This window comes from Canis lupus, chromosome 30 (genome assembly GCF_003254725.2).
Source record: "Canis lupus dingo isolate Sandy chromosome 30, ASM325472v2, whole genome shotgun sequence".
Lineage (NCBI taxonomy): Eukaryota > Metazoa > Chordata > Mammalia > Carnivora > Canidae > Canis > Canis lupus.
The window spans coordinates 9,060,804-9,076,143 of record NC_064272.1 but is presented as its reverse complement, the minus strand read 5'-3'; the positions used below and the strand labels follow the sequence as shown (position 1 = coordinate 9,076,143).

At 56.3% G+C, this 15,340-nt stretch overlaps 1 protein-coding gene across 1 annotated transcript in view; it reads left to right on the top strand.

Moving 5' to 3' along the window:
• Positions 1–15,340, top strand: part of SPTBN5 (spectrin beta, non-erythrocytic 5) — a 47,953-nt gene that overhangs the window by 12,888 nt on the left and 19,725 nt on the right. Inside the window, exons 14-36 of the mRNA XM_035708751.2 lie at positions 1,913–2,043; positions 2,279–2,518; positions 2,818–3,105; positions 4,179–4,419; positions 4,517–4,656; positions 4,830–4,929; positions 5,612–5,782; positions 6,297–6,461; positions 6,862–7,076; positions 7,456–7,633; positions 7,852–8,052; positions 8,306–8,422; positions 9,474–9,631; positions 10,018–10,153; positions 10,412–10,557; positions 11,297–11,411; positions 11,518–11,628; positions 11,828–12,007; positions 13,239–13,442; positions 13,600–13,749; positions 13,975–14,079; positions 14,487–14,654; positions 15,178–15,327. Of these exons, the coding sequence (XP_035564644.1) occupies positions 1,913–2,043; positions 2,279–2,518; positions 2,818–3,105; positions 4,179–4,419; positions 4,517–4,656; positions 4,830–4,929; positions 5,612–5,782; positions 6,297–6,461; positions 6,862–7,076; positions 7,456–7,633; positions 7,852–8,052; positions 8,306–8,422; positions 9,474–9,631; positions 10,018–10,153; positions 10,412–10,557; positions 11,297–11,411; positions 11,518–11,628; positions 11,828–12,007; positions 13,239–13,442; positions 13,600–13,749; positions 13,975–14,079; positions 14,487–14,654; positions 15,178–15,327 (3,810 nt within the window). The remainder of the gene's footprint in view (positions 1–1,912; positions 2,044–2,278; positions 2,519–2,817; positions 3,106–4,178; positions 4,420–4,516; positions 4,657–4,829; positions 4,930–5,611; positions 5,783–6,296; positions 6,462–6,861; positions 7,077–7,455; positions 7,634–7,851; positions 8,053–8,305; positions 8,423–9,473; positions 9,632–10,017; positions 10,154–10,411; positions 10,558–11,296; positions 11,412–11,517; positions 11,629–11,827; positions 12,008–13,238; positions 13,443–13,599; positions 13,750–13,974; positions 14,080–14,486; positions 14,655–15,177; positions 15,328–15,340) is intronic.

Sequence of the window (15,340 nt, the reverse complement as noted above, 5' to 3'; positions counted from 1 at the left end):
CCACCAATGTGTCTTCTGTCTCTATCTGGTTTTATTTTGTGTTTTTAGATCCCCCATACAAGTAAGATCATCCAGTATTTATCTCACTCTACCTCATTTCATTTAGCATAATGCCCTCATGGTCCATCCACCTTGTCCCAAAGGGCAAGATTTCATTCTTTTTTATGATATGAAAGAAATATTTATTTCTGTTGTATGTGGTGTGTATATATACCACATTTTCTTTGTCCATCCATCAGTGGACAGTTAGGCTGCTTTCATATCTTGACCATTGTAAATAATGCTGGTACAAATGGGAGGGGGGTGCAGATACCTTTTCAAATGAATGTTTTCATTTTCTTTGGATAAATACCCAGAAGTGGAATTGCTGGACCATATAGTAGTTCTATTTTCCATTTTGTTTTTGAGGAACCTCCATATTATTTTCCATAGTACCAATTTACATCCCTAACAGTGCACAATGGTTTCCTTTCCTCCACATCCTCACCAACACTTACTTCTAGTATTTTTGAGAAGAGCCATTCTCACAGGTGTGAGATGATCTCTCGTTGCAGTTTTGATTTGCATTTCCCTAAAGATTAGTGATGCTGAGTATCTTTTCCTATGTCTGTTGGGCATCTGAATGTCGTCTTTGGAGAAATGTCTATTCAGGTCCTCTGCCTATTTTTCAATCTGATTATTTGCTTTTAGTGTTGAGCATTTTGAATTTATTACTGTATATGGTGTAAGGTAGGGGTCCAGTTTCATATTTTGCATGTGGCTGTCCAGTTTTCCCACCACCATCTATTGAAGAAACTGTCCTTTCCCCATGGTATATTCTTGGCTCCTTTATCGTAAATTAATTGACCTTGTGTGCATGGCTTTATTTCTGGGCTCTCTATTCTGTCCCACTGATCTATGTATCTGTTTTTATGCGAAGACCACACTGTTTTGATTACTATAAATAATTACTGTAGTTTAATATAGTAAACTATATAGTTTGAAATCAGGGAGTGTGATGCCTCTGACTTTCTTCTTTCTCAAGATTGCTTTGGCTATTCAGAGTCTTTTGTGTTTCCATATAAATTTTAGGATTGTTCTATTCCTGTGAAAAATGCTATTGGAGTTTTGATAGGGATTATATTGAATTTGTAGGTTGCTTTGAGTAGTTTGGACATTTTAACAATATTAATTCTTCCAGTCCATGGGCATGATAGATCTTTCCATTTGTTTGTGGGTTTTTCCTAATTTCTTTCATCAGTGTCTTAGAGTTTTCAGTTCAGTCTCCCATCTCTTTTGGTTAAATTTATTCCTGGGTATTTTAGTCTTCTTTTTTTTTTAAGATTTTATTTATTTATTCATGAGAGGCACAGAGAGAGAGAGAGAGAGGCAGAGACACAGGCAGAGGGAGAAGCAGGCTCCATGCAAGGAGCCCGATGTGGGACTCGATCCCAGGTCTCCAGGATCACACCCTGGGCTGCAGGCAGCGCCAAACCGCTGCGCCACCGGGACTGCCCTATTTTATTCTTCGTAATGCAATTGTAAATTAGATTGTTTTCTTAATTTCTCTTTCTGATAGTTCATTATTATTGTATAGAAATGCAAAATGCTCTTATAAATTGATTCTGTGCCCTGCAACTTTACTTAATTCATTTATTAGTTCTAACAATTTGTTGGTGGGGTCTTTCGGGTTTCTGTGTATAATACCCTATCATTGACCACTAGTGACAGTTTTGCTTCTTTCTAATTTGGATACTTGGCTTTGAGTTTTTAAAGGGACCTCCAGGGAGCCCTTTAAGGACAAAGATCTCAGTCCTTTGAGAGGGATGCAGCTCAAACACCTATGCATCAGAGCATGTCTGAGGTCATTTGTAGTCTTGAGGGCAGTATGGGAAGAGAAGCTGCCTCAAGGCCTGGGTCTTCCTTTCCCCAGAACTTCCTCACTGCCCTGTCTGTGAGAAGGGGCTATTGGGCTGAAGTCAGCAGCTCTGCTGAGCAGTTAAAGCAGAAATATCCTGAAGACACCCCCAAAATCCAGCAACAGCAGGAGGAACTGAGCTGGAGGTAAGAATGAGGGAGTCCAGGACAGGAGACAGATTGGATGCAGCTCCTGGGCCTGCGCGCCTGCTTACCTACATCCCGAAATGCCAGGAGGAAACACTGGGCATGTCAGATACAGGGAGCAAGAGGGTATGGGGACAGCCAGCCTAGTGGCAGCTATTGTGTGAGCCCCTGGCTAGGGCCCCAGGATGGATGGGGATGTCTCTTTGATGGAGACATCCCTGCTCCCTCTGCACAGGTGGGGGCAGCTGGAAGCCCTGAAGATAGAGAAGGAAATGCAGCTGGCACGCACCACAGATGTGTGCGGTTTTCTGTACCAGTGCAGATCCACACAGGTCCAGCTGCAAGACCTGCTACTCCAACTGGAAACCCTAAAGCTGGGGCAGTCAGAAGACAGCCACCGCACCTTGCAACTGGTCCAGCAGAAGATGCTAACACTGGAGAGGAGTGTCCACTACTTGCAAGGGGCAGCCATAAAGTACAGCCTGGGTTTGGCACAGCGATGGGGCCCTGGGAGGCAGGGAGGACCGACCAGGGCTGTGGAATGAGGAACAGGACAGGAATTGGAGGATGGGCAGGATGCACTGTGTGGCGGGCAGGGGTGCAGGTGGGGGAATGGCATGAAGAAATACTCACAGGGAAAGGGTGAGCCATGCAGGCTTGCTGTCCCCAGGCGAGGAGGAGGTGGGAGGGCAGGGTCATTTTCCCCGGGGGAGTTCAAGCCTGGACAGCAGGCCTGGGCAGGGCACTGACTAGGTGGTGGACCCCATCTCCCAGAGCTAAGGAGTCAAGCCCTACCAAGAGCCAGTCCCTGCAAGAACAGGTGGAGACGCTGCAGGGACTGCTGGAGCGGGGACAGCAGCATGTGGCCCAACAGGCCAGGGTCCAGGCTGAAGCACAGGCACGGCAGAGCTTCCTGCGGGAGAGCCAGCAGCTGCTGCTGTGGATGGAAGGTGTCTGGGCTCAGCTGCATAGTGAGGAGAAGGTGGTGGACATGGCGTCAGCCCAGCAGCTGCTTCTGGAGCACAGCAATCTGCTGGAGGAGATCCAGCTGCAGCAGGAGAGGTCAGGGTGGGAGGGCATACAGGGTGTGCTCAGGCTGGCTAAGGCCTGTGGGGACAGGCCACCAGAAGGGGAGAGGCAGGAAGCAAGATGTTACCCAGGGTAGTGGTCCAGGCTGGTTTCCAGCAGGTGCTTACACAAGGTTTTGAGGAGGATGTAACTAAGAACTAGTCAGGCATCCTACATATTTGGGGGGTGGGGGTTGTAGGGCACAATCTGAGTTTCCTGAAAAGTTTTGTGAGTTTAGGCTTGGCTATACCCCATCCAGGTGAGCCTGATGGATTGCTTTTTGTTGGGGCAGCCTAGCCTTCCAAGCCATTCTGGATAATGCAGATCCTGCAGGCTCCTGGAGTCAGATGGCTCACCCTACCTCCCCGTCTCCCCCCACCCACCCACCCCCCGCCTTGTAGGACGAGGACACCTACCTCCTCAGTATGGCAAGACCTCTCCTCCTGCAGGGATGATGGTACAGGTCCATCAGGCAGGCAGGGTCACCATGCACAGACTATAAGCTGTGCCCTGTACAGTGGGGCCTGAAGGCAGCCGAGTGGGCAGTGAATCCATCTCACCCTCTGTTTGCCAGATTCTACTAATGCTTCAGGGCCTCCTCACCTCAGAGGAAGTGGAGCCTTTTTCTGATCCACACAAGGGTGTTACCTGTCCCCAAGCTGTGTGCCTGGGCGCTCAATTCACTGAAAGAGGCACCCTTCCTAAATGCTCATGGGCTGGCACTGGCTTTTCAGGCAGGCATGTATGTGGTTTGAGGGATTTTTCTACTTGCCTGGGCATCAACCAATAGGACAGTGTTCTGGAGCAGCGGTGTGACGTGGCAGGGAGCGTGACAGCTGTTAAGACCTAAGTAGTGTGCTAGGCCCATTACATTCTGTGTGTCAGTAGTGCTCCAGGGCACAGTTCTTCTATGGGGCGAGTGAACCTGCGGGGAAGGGCTTACCAGCCTCAGGCCCCTGCCAGTTACCCTTTATCAGAACTCCAGAATGAATGAGCAATGAGAGGGGAGGAAGGATGGGGTGAGAGGAGTGGGTGGGGTTTGACCTTCTGCCTGTCATTGTGGACAGGCTGCGGCAGCTGGAGGCTTGGGGCCAGCCTATTTCAGCCCTGGATTCCCCGGACTCCCAAGAGGTGGCCCATGCTCTGGGGCTCCTGAGCCAGCAAGGCCAGGGCCTGCAGGCCGCCTGGGAGCAGAGACAGCAGCGGCTGCAGGAGGGACTGGAACTGCAGAGATTTGGCCATGATGTAGATGGTTTCACTGCCGCCTGTGCCAGCCGCGAGGCCTTCCTGGAACTGGACAACCTCGGGGTAGGGAGCCAGGGATACGGGGCTGCAGTGCCACTTCCCCACCACTGGAGGGGGCTCTGAAGCCAGCAACCGTGACTCCCCATCTCTGCACCCCTAGGAAGATGTCGGGGAGGCCCAGCGCCTGCTGCAGCAGCACAAGGAGTTTGGGCGGCTGCTGAGCATCCTTGGCCATCGAGCAGAGGCTCTGCAGGCACGCGGGGAGAAGCTGGCCCTGAGCCAACACCTTGCTGCGCACAAGTGAGTCCAGGCCTGTCTGGGCAGCACCTGCCCCCCTCTCTGGGCCTGCACAGGCTGCTGCCTGGAGGCTGGGAGAGAGTGCGGGGCGTGGGGCCGAACCCGGCACACCATGGGCGGCAACAGGCCTTGGGCAGAGGGGAGCCTCCCTGAGCCTTCCCTGATCTGGCCTCCAGGGTCCTGGTGCAGCTGCAGAGCATCCAGACACAGTGGACCAGGATCCAGGAGAGGAGTGAGCAGAGGAGGAGGCAGCTGCTGGCTTCTCTCCAGCTCCAGGTGAAGGGGCCTCCCCAGCAGGACTGCCTTGGAGTCTACTGCTGTGCTCACCCTTCTGCACAATGCAAAGCTCTTTACAGTTTGCAAAGGTCTTTCCCATGTGTTATATCATGGACCCTCATCGCCCCTCTTGTGAGACAGACATTCTGGCTCTGATTTTTCCAGATGAGAACAGGCTAAGGCCATACTGTTCAGAGGCAGGACTGGACCTGAAGTCCTAATAAACCCCCTTGCCCTCCCTCATCCGGCAACTTCCCTTCCTCATTTCTGGCCACGCTCTAGGTTTACCCATGGGCCATGGGCACCAGCTGCAGACCTCGGCTTTGTAAGATATTTGTTCAGCCCAGGCTCTGAGCTGGGCCTAAGTAGCATAAGCCTCTTTGGGGAGAAATGGCTGGACGTGATTTAAGGTGGGTTGGAGTAGTGGGAATGGACCAAATGCTCTTCTTCTCTGGGCACAGGACACCATGGGGCCAGGCTGTCACTCCCTGGGCTGCCTCCTACTGTGAGGGGGAAACCTTTCTCTACCAATCTCAGCTTCCCTGTCCCTACTTGCAAGCGGTCACCCCAGGCCCCACCTTGCACACTAGGATTGGCTCTGGCTCCTGCTCTTTCCCATGGGGGTCCATGAGACCCCCTCACCTCTGCTCGTGAGACCCATTCTCTTCTGGTTCTTGGGCAGAAATGGAAGCAGGATGTGGCAGAGCTGGTGCTGTGGATAGAGGAGAAGGGACGGAGGGCAGCAGATGAGCCTTCCCGAGAGCCCAGCAAAGTCCTGCAGCAACTCAGGCAGCACGAAGCAGCTGAGCGCGAGTTGCTGGCCAACCTTGGGCACGTGGAGGGCCTGCAGCAGGTGGGGGCACGGGCCGAGGGTGCAGGGCCTATTCCTCTTCAAATTCCCAGCCCTGGTGTATGGTGTGCTTTCATGGAACAAACTCCCTGAAGGAAGAGTCATTCTCCGTTATCTCAGAATTAGGATCCCACAGACTCCTCCTCCACTCAGCTGGGTACCCCTCTGTCTTGGTCCCCAAACAGCCTGGAATGTTTCCATTGGCTTTCCCCCCGCCCCCACCCGCCCCCAGCTCTGAGGGCAGTTCCAGTGCCTGCTGCCTCCACCTGAACAAAACCTTCCCTACTGCAGTCTGCTGCCCGCTCACCTGGCTCTACCTGGGGGCATCAGAGGAAAGCCCGCCCACCTCTGCCCACAGATTTGGGGCCAAATGAAATGCTCAAGTGCTTGCAGCCTGTAGAAAGCAACCTGTAGCCAACTACCCCCGCCCACCTCTGCCACTTGAGTCCAGCCTGCTGTGGCCACTCACGGTACCAGCAACTCAACAGAATTCCCTTAGTCTTTGTGTCCACTCCAGGTTGGGAGACAGCTGTTGAGCAGCAGGCCCCAAGCCCAGGAAGATGTGCAGAGCAGCCTCCAGGGCCTGAGGAACAAGTGGGAAGCAGTGAAGCGCAAGATGGCGGAGCATGGGGACCAGCTCCGGCAGGCGAGGCAGCAGGCCCAGCTTCTGGGGCTGCTGCAGGTGGGCCGAAGGGAGGGGCGGGGCACAGGAGGGAGACTGGGGCTGTGCTGGGCTAGGCTGGGTGGGAACAGGCAGGAAGGGAGGGGAGGGGAAGAGTCTGGGTGTTCTGCTTACTCTGGAGTAGCCCTCTTTAGAGGCCTCTGGCCTGTGGCGAGTTGAGCCTGGCTTTGCCAACTTAGAACTGTCTCCTGTGTGTGCAGTGTGTAGTCAGCACAACTTGAATCCCCACAGAGGAAAAAGCACGAGGGGATAGGAGTGTTGGCGAGGCTCAGGGGGAAGGTGGTAGGTGGACAACAGCAAGGTTAACAGTCTCTAGTAGGTCCTCCGTGAATCCGGTGAGCTGCAAGCCGTGTGGGCTGCTGTACTGCAGAGCCTAATCCATACCCTGCGCCCTCCCCAGGATGCCAAGAAGAAGATGGAGCAGCTGGAGGGGGCCCTGCAGAGTGCAGAAACCGGGCAGGACCTGGGCTCGAGCCGGGGGCTGCAGAGGCAGCACTGCCAACTGGAAAGGGAGAGCCAGGCACTGGCCAGCAAGATGGCTGCTCTCGTCTCCCAGGCCCACCAGGGGCTCACTTCCCAGACCGTCATGGAGGAGACCCAAAAGTACCTACTGAGGTACCCACCTGCTTTTCCATCTTCACCCCATTGTGTGCCACCCCCAGCACATGAACATTAGGATGGTTTCTACCCAGTGAGCCCAGCGGCAGCATCCATAGGACCTGAGGTGGTCCAGACCTCCTTCTGAGTAAAGTCATTCCCAGAACAGGAAGGCCAGAGACCCCAACCAGGCTTCCTCAGCACCCCACAATCTGAAGTCAGGCAGGTTGTCTGGGTGAAAGGTTGGGCCCCAGGCCCAGCTGCCTGCCAGTCATCAGATGAGGCTTTCCTCTGTCCGCTACTTTGTTCCTCATGGGTCCCTGGTTGGGCTGTGGAAAGCCCCACCAGGGGAAGCCACCTGTTCCCAACCACCACCATCTCTTCTGCCTCCACCCAGGTTCGAGTCCCTGCAGGGCCATCTGGCTGCCCGGCGCCTACAGCTGCAGGCCTCAGTTGGGCTGTACCAGTTCTACCAACTGAGTAACCTGGAGCTCACTTGGGTGGCCGAGCACATGCCCAGTGCCAGCTCCGCCAAATGCTTGAGTGGTGCCCAGAGCCTTCGCCACAAGCACGAGGTAACAGTCCCCTTTTCAACTCTCCAGATCCCTGACATCCCATTCTAGACCTCAGAAGCCTTCTGTCATGAAACGGTGTATCCTGATTTCCAAGTCTCTGCCCCCAGTTATTCCCTGCCCAGGAGTTCTGCCCCTGTGGGAGCCAGAGCCGCCTCCATGGCTCTGTTCCAGTCTCCCTGTGACTGAGGGCGGCAGCCCCTCATCCTGTCCTGTGGCAGGAGCTCCAGGTGGAGGTGAAAGCCCACCAGGGACAGGTGCAGCAGGTGCTGGGTTCTGGACGGAGCCTTGCAGCCTCAGGGCACCCCCATGCCCAGTGCATCGTGGAGCAGTGCGAAAAGCTGGCAGGCCGCTGGGCAGAGCTGGAGCAGGCATGTGAGGTGCAGGCCCAGTGCCTGCAGGAGGCTGTCGTTCTGCAGCAGGTAGGATGCATCGAGCACCAGGATTGGGGGGAGTGGCGAACGTCCGGCAGCCACCGCGAGTGAGGCGTGCAGGGGCTGGCACTCTCAGAGCAGTGGGTCAGTTGTGAACACCCGGGCCCAGGACCTGGCTAGTATCCAGTAGGCACAGAAACCTCTTTGTGCTGGCTTCTGGGGAGCTTCCCATGATGTCTCCAGGGGGTGGTGGAGGATCCCATCTGACATCATCAAGGTGAGGTGTCCTCATTCTTGGCAGTGTTTTCTGGCTGCATCCGAGCTAGAGGACTGGGTGAAGGCAAAGCAGCCACTGGTGAGCAGTCAGGACTGTGGTGGAGACCAGGGAGCCACCGTCAGGCTCATTGAAAAGCACCAGGTACCATGTCCTGGGCAGCCTCCACACATCCTGGACTGGGATGACGATGATCCACAAGGGGAGGGCTGTCACCCTCCCAAAGGGCACATCCTCCTTCTCAGAGCCCCACTTTTTCTTCTGGAAGACATGCCCAGCTTCCTTTCCTGCCAGCCCAAGTCTAGCAAGGTACCCTGCCCATCCGCAGGGCTCCCTTTCTGCAGACAACCCTTTGAAGAACTCCTGTCCCTTTCTTTTGTCTTTTGACCAGTTTATACCCCTGTGACCTCAGGATTTCTCTGGCTTCTTCCTCTCTTGCCCAGCACTTTCTCCTCTCTTGGAGTCACCTATTTTAACCCACTCCACATTTTCCACAGGGTTCTTCCTCTCACACTTTGAATGTCATCCTTCAAATTAATCAAGTGCTCTCCTGAAACCTACCTCCCCCCGCAAGCAGCCCCTAGTTAAAGGGAGGGAGGCCTGGAGTACCCTCCCCTTTCCGGAATCGGACTCTCAGGACCACACAGCTCTGGGCCCCACAGCAGCTCCAGTTCTGGTTGGCACTGAAGCATCCTCTTGTCTGGACATGGTTTTGTGTAGAGCCCTAGTGGTTGGTATTTCCATGTCTTGTGACTGAGGACTCTCAGCCGTTCCTACAGGGTGTGCCTGGAGCTATGACCTTGTGGTGCTCTGGTATTCCAGACATCCTGGGCAGCTCGCTTAACCCTGGCCATCTCTGTCTACTCTATTGGGAGGGTCTATGCAGTGCCTCTAGTACCTTCCTTTCCCTGGCCCCAGTTACCCAGCATTTACACTTCCTTGCCAAATAGCAAGCCCTCTGAGGGCTATGTCCTCACTTTTCTGGAACAGTAAGAACTCCATCAGTTTTGGGTAGGTAGATGATGGATGGACACATGGATGGGTTAAAGATGAATGGATGGGTAGATCAATGTATGGGTAGATGGGTACATGGATGGGTCTGACATTCAGGGGTGAATGGATGGGTGGGTAGGTGAATGTAGAGGTGAATGAGCCACCAAGTCTGAGACTGGCCTGGGTCCATGTGTACTGGCAGGCCCTACGGCAGGAACTAGCTCTTCACTGGAGCTCCTTGGAGGAGCTTGACCAGAGGGTCCAAACCCTGGCTGGCCCTGAGACCTCTGAGCAGCTGGGCGTGGTACGGGAGAGGCTCCGGGAGCAGCTGCAAGTGCTGCAGGAGTTGGCCGCCAAACGGTAAGGAGCACTGTACCCACTCTGGGTAGGGGGGCCTAGCCACAGTTGACTGTCCCCATACTGTGACCCTGAGTTGGAAGGACACTATGGTTCCAGGCCTACAGAGATGTGTCAGATGAGTCCTTGCTGGGTGATACCTCCTTCTGTCAAGTCCTGAATGAGGCCCACTGGCAAGAACTCAGCCCACCAGCTCCCAGGTCCCATTTCTTCCCTGTAGATGCACCCGCTGCCCTGTACTGTCCTCCTTGGGTTTAGTGTTCCCTGAATCCAGAGCCACAGGCTTATGCAGACCATGAATAAGCTCCTTCAAGGTGCCCCCTCCAGTTGGGCCAGCTGTCCCCAGGGGAGTGGGCAGCTCACCTGGGCGAACTGGGCTGTCCCCACAGGGGCTGTGAGCTGGAGGGGACACTGAAACTGCATGAGTTCATGGGGGAGGCTGAGGAGCTGCGGTGCTGGCTGGCTAGCCAGAAGCAGGCAGCCAGGCCAGAGCAGAGCCTCGGAGAAGACCATGAGCACATCCTGGTGAGAAGAGAGCTGGGGCTCTGAGGATACCCTCAGGTGGAAGGCTGGGGACAGTGGGCCAGCCTATAGGGCCATGGAGAAGGGGGCTGTGGCGGTCACAAGTGCTGGCTGAAGACAGGCCCTCTGAGTACAATATGGAGGCACAGTGGTTGTCCCACCCCTCATTGCCCAGATGGTCAGGAGGCACCTGCTCCCCAGGCTGCTTCCTGCCCTGCCAGTGGGGGGCCATTATGTCACCCACTCCCCTCTTCTCCTCAGCACCTCCGTTCCAGGTTTGCAAGGTTTCAGCACCAAGTGGAGCTGGGTGGCCAGCGGGTGACTACCTGCCAGCAGCTAGTAGAGAGCCTGCTGGACCTCGGGCACAGTGCGGCCCCCAATGCCCGTCAAAGGCAGCAGGACCTGCAGTGAGTGCCCAGTGGGCTAGGCCAGGGGTGCAGATTTGGGAGAGCAAGCTGTGCAGGCAGCTCCTGGGGTGTTGAGAGGGCAGGATGCTCTGAGGGCCACACTGGCTCTGCCTGCCCACCAGGTGTCCGGAGAGGGTGCTGGTCCTGGGAGGCTGGGTCAGCCTCTGGTGACCACGGTGTGTGCAGGGAGGCAGGGCTGGGTGTGCAGGTCAGGGAGTCCTGCCCAGCCCCCCCCCCACCCCGACACTTTTCCAAACACTGGTTCCTGGGACTTGGGGAAGGAGATGTGTAAAAACTGCCTAGCTGCCTCCAGGCTGCTGTGGGCCCCCCCAGCCTGTGCGCTCTGAGGCCAGGCTGGACTTGTCTGTGGAACCTGGCCCGGTAGAAGTCTTAGAAGCTCAGTGAGACTTGGCTGAGTAAATAAGGAATGGAGAGAAGATGCGGCTTCTGCCCTTGAGCGTTTGTAATCTGATTGACATTTGAGACTGGACTACATAAGCTGGAAGAAATACCACAAAGCGTAGAAATCAGGCGCTGAGCAAGAGAGTGGCGAAGGACTGAATTCCTGGTAAAGGCGCACAAGCTCCAGGGAGGAAGGTTTGCAGGCAGGCCCCGAGGCAGGACAGGGGCTCAGAAGGGGAGCTTTGGGCCCGTCCTGGATGCAGCCCAGAGAGGAGGAGGCTGATGAGACTAGCGAAGGGTGGACTGACCTGTCGGTCTTCCACATGCCTGTGGACAGGGCTGCCTGGTCGGAGCTATGGGAGCTGACCCAGGCCCAAGGCCACCTGCTCCAAGATGCCGAGGTCACCCTCAGAGTACACAGAGATCTGTTGGAAGCCCTCAAGCAAGTCCGGGTATGAGCCCAAGGGGGAGAAAGGGTATTCTTTCTAGAAGTGGATCCACCCCAGGCTCATACCCCGCCTTCGATTCCTGATGGCCTTGGCCATCTCCTCACCTCAGGAAAAAGCCACAAGCCTCCCCAGTGATGTGGCCCCAGACCTGCGTGGGCTGGAGGCCCAGCTGAGAAGACACAAGGAACTGGAGCATGAGCTGGTGGGCACTGGGTGGCAGGTGAGCCATGCAGGCCCCTACAGGCCCCCTCAGGCCTGCCCATGTCTTCCTCTGGGTCTCCCACACTCCTGCAGGGCCTCTAGTAGGGCCTATTGTGCCTGGCAGGGCATGGCTTAAGGAGAGGTCTATGGGATGGAAAGGCCCTTCAGCCTCTAGGAAGACATGACCCTTCCCTCCTTATCCTCTACCCTGACCCCAGCTGCAGGAACTGCTAGAGACTGCAAGCACAGTACAGAAGCTGGGGCCAGGGCCCCAGGCCCAAGCCGTACAGCAGAGGCAGCAGACTCTGATGCAGGCCTGGGAGGCCCTGAAGCTACACGTGGAGCAGCGCCGGACCCAACTGGAGCGGGCATGCCTCCTGGCCCATTTCCACAGAGCAGTGAGGGCTCCTTCCTCTTGGGCAGTGCGCGTGCGTGCGTGTGTGTGTGTGTGTGTGTGTTTACCATGCAATGCACTTGCATGTACTAATGAGGCCCTCAAGCTCTGGAGGGAAACCCAGTGTGGACATGAATTAGAAGAGCGTGGGTACGCCTGCATATCTGGCTGGCTGGTCACAGCACTGAGCACATGGGATGTAGCAGTGACTCCTTAGGTTTGAGTCAACAGCAGCCCAGGTGAGTAACAGAGCAGGCAGGAGACAGGGGCCCAGCTGGGCCTGGGGAGGGAAAATAGCCCAGAAGTTAGAGATCCAAATGTTCTAGACAGTGACGTCAGGATCAGCTAGCATCTATTTAACATCTGTGTCTCACTGTCTACTGGGTCCCGTGGGTGGGAAGAGAAGGCTGATGACAAAGCTGCGTTAGATGGACTTGCTGCCCTCATGGAGCTGATCTAGCCAGGAAGATCAGCCTAACACTCCAGAAGTCAGATTGGGGTGGGGGCCCTGGCCACAGGCTATCCCGGGAACCCCCAGATTTCAGTGCCTGGTGAACCAGGAGGCGCAAACTATGACACCATGAATAGGCTCGATTTGAGGGTTCTACCTCTGCTACTTTCTAGCAGCGTCAGTTTGGGCTAGGCACAGAGTCCAAGTTGTCGCCCTCTGTGAGGACCTAGAGCTTGCAAACCTCCTTCATACACATTGTGCTATTGACCCTTCTTCACTTACGCAACGAGGTGTTTGGACAAGGATCCAAGGCCCCTCCAGCTCTACCATGCGTGTGTACACAAATCAGCAGAAGACACTTGATAAGTATTAAAGTAGAAATCCCGAGGACAAGGTGACAGATGTCACAGTGCCAGGGAAGCCTCCAGGATGCAAACAAGGCTTGGCCGTTGAGGAGCAGGTAAGCTTGGAGGAGTCAGAAAGGAGGAGAAGGAGCTTCTAAGCAGGAGCAGCCCCAAAAGCAAAGGGTGATGAGTCTCGGTGAGGGTGCTGAGGAGGCTGCAGATGTGGAGATTTCGTGGGCCTGGAAGGATGAGGCTGGATGAGAGCAGAGGAACCAAGAACACAAGGCCCCAGGAGCCTCAGCTGAGGCTCTGACCTGGGACAGCTCAGTTACTCCAATGAGCGAGCAGAAGGGGGCGGGCTGTCATTGGCTTCAGAACCCGGGTCTCTGCCACAGCCCTGCCCTCACCCAGCTCTCTCCTTCCATCTCCTGGGGACCCAGGTGCAGGACTACACCTCCTGGGCGGCCGCTGTGCGGCGGGAACTGCAGGGAGAGGAGAGCTCCCAGGAGCCCAGTGGGGGCCTTCTAACGCTCAGCGCCCACCAGCAGCTTCGGGCCGAGCTGGAGGCCCGTGAGGACCTGCACCAGAGGGCTTTCCAGCTGGGCCAGCAGGCGCTTCTGGATGTAGGGACACCCATGAAGGAGGTGGGCCCATTTGTTGGTGCCCCCCCAGCCTGCCCTGCCCTAGTCTGATCCTGCCCCACTCTGCCCCACTGGCTGCTCCACGGGGGGCTTCCCTCGGGATCTTTCACCTCGTCCACACGGCTCTCCCCACTGTGGGCTCCCACCTGCCCATCCCCAGGTCCAGGAATGGCTGCAAGCCCTGGAGGATGAGCGGGAGCAGGTGTTCCAGGCCTGGGAGCGGCAGGAGGAGAAGCTGCAGACTGTGCACCGGGAGCAGCTCTTCCTGAGAAAGTGTGACCACCTGGAACAGATCCTCACAGCCCAGGAGGCAGGTCCCCCTCACCCCACAACATACCTCCCCGTGCACACGGTCTACTCCCTTTCTCCTCTCCCCTTACTCGTTTACTTGCCTCCTGGGATTTTGGGTTTTTCCCTGATAGGCACAGAAGCTGTGCGTTGCTGCCTCAGCACAGATGAGGCAAATGGGGGTGGGGAGGCCCAGCTGTCTGGGTAGTCCCTGATGGCCCCTCTGACTTTTCCATGGGTGATCCAGGCCTCCCTGAAAGCCGGTGCCTTGGGGAGCTCAGTGGAAGAGGTAGAGCAGTTGATCCGCAAACACAACACTTTCCAGAAAGTTCTGACTGCCCAAGATGAGAAGGTAATAGGCTCTGAGAGAACTGGGCGTGGTCAGGAATCTGGGATGGGGTAGGGGAGAAGAGGGCAGAGTCTAGGAACTTTGAAGACTTCGGAACAAAAGATGAAGTGCTTGGTGCGCACCCACAGGTAATGGTGACATACGGTGACAGCCTGTGGGAATAGGGGTGCCTGGTTGCAGCTGACTGAGCAGAGTGGGATGTACAGCTCGAGAACAGGGCCACAGGGCAGGGATGCCAGGGCCACTTGGCTCCACATGATGAGGTCACTGGGGAGCTGCGGGTTTGGTTCTGGCTCTCTGGGAGGACCAGCCAGCCCTGGGCCATGCTGGGCTGAGGGAAGGGCTTCCCTGCGGGCCCTGCTCCAGCCTCCTGGCATGGGGGAACAGTAGACTCTGCCCCTGCCCCCCAGGAGTCAGCTCTGTGCGAGCAGGCAAAGACACATGGGGACCCCAAGGTGCAGGAGCGGCTCCACGCAGTGCTAGAGCATCGGGCTCGAGTGAAGGAACTGGCAGAGGGCCGGAGACGAGCCTTGCACACCTCACTGCTGATGACTGGCTTCACCAGGGCTGTGACTCAGGTCAGAGGGCCACCCCCAGCCCCGTGCCTTCCGCGTGGGCCACCTTTTACGGTGTACAGATGACCTTAACCTTCACAGGCGCCTTCAGGCCTCACCACACCCCTGTGATGAGGACACTGAAGTCTGGAGGGTTACATGGCTTTCCCAGAGCCCTCGCTGGGACCCACAGCATTTGATTCAGAGATACAGTGGGCAGAGACCTGACTGCTTACTGAGCCTGTGAGGGCCAGGCCTGAGAGAAGTGGGGAGGCAGAGGGACGGAGCCAAGCTTCTAGGGCGTTGGAGCAGGCCAGCCTCACCTCCAAAGGCCCTGCCAGCCCTTCCCTGTGGCTGGGGGCCAGCTGGCCCTGGCACACGTCCTCCTGGGCCAGAAGCACTGGATCTCATCTACCTGGCCCTGCCTTGCCCAGCCCTTGGGGCTGGCAGTCAACCACCTGGGCACAGCAGAGAGTGGGTGCGTGGGACGTTGTCACGGGCTGAAGCAGCACCGGCATCACGGGATTCGTGTCCCCACCCCCACCAGGCCCAGGACTGGATGGAGGAGCGAGTCCAGCAGCTAAAAGAGCCAATCCCTCCTGGGGACCTGAAAGATAAATTGAGGCTCCTGCGGAAACACCAGGCCTTCGAGGCTGAGGTCCAGGCCCATGAGGGGGTCATAACCGCTGTCACCAAGGTAACAGCCAGGC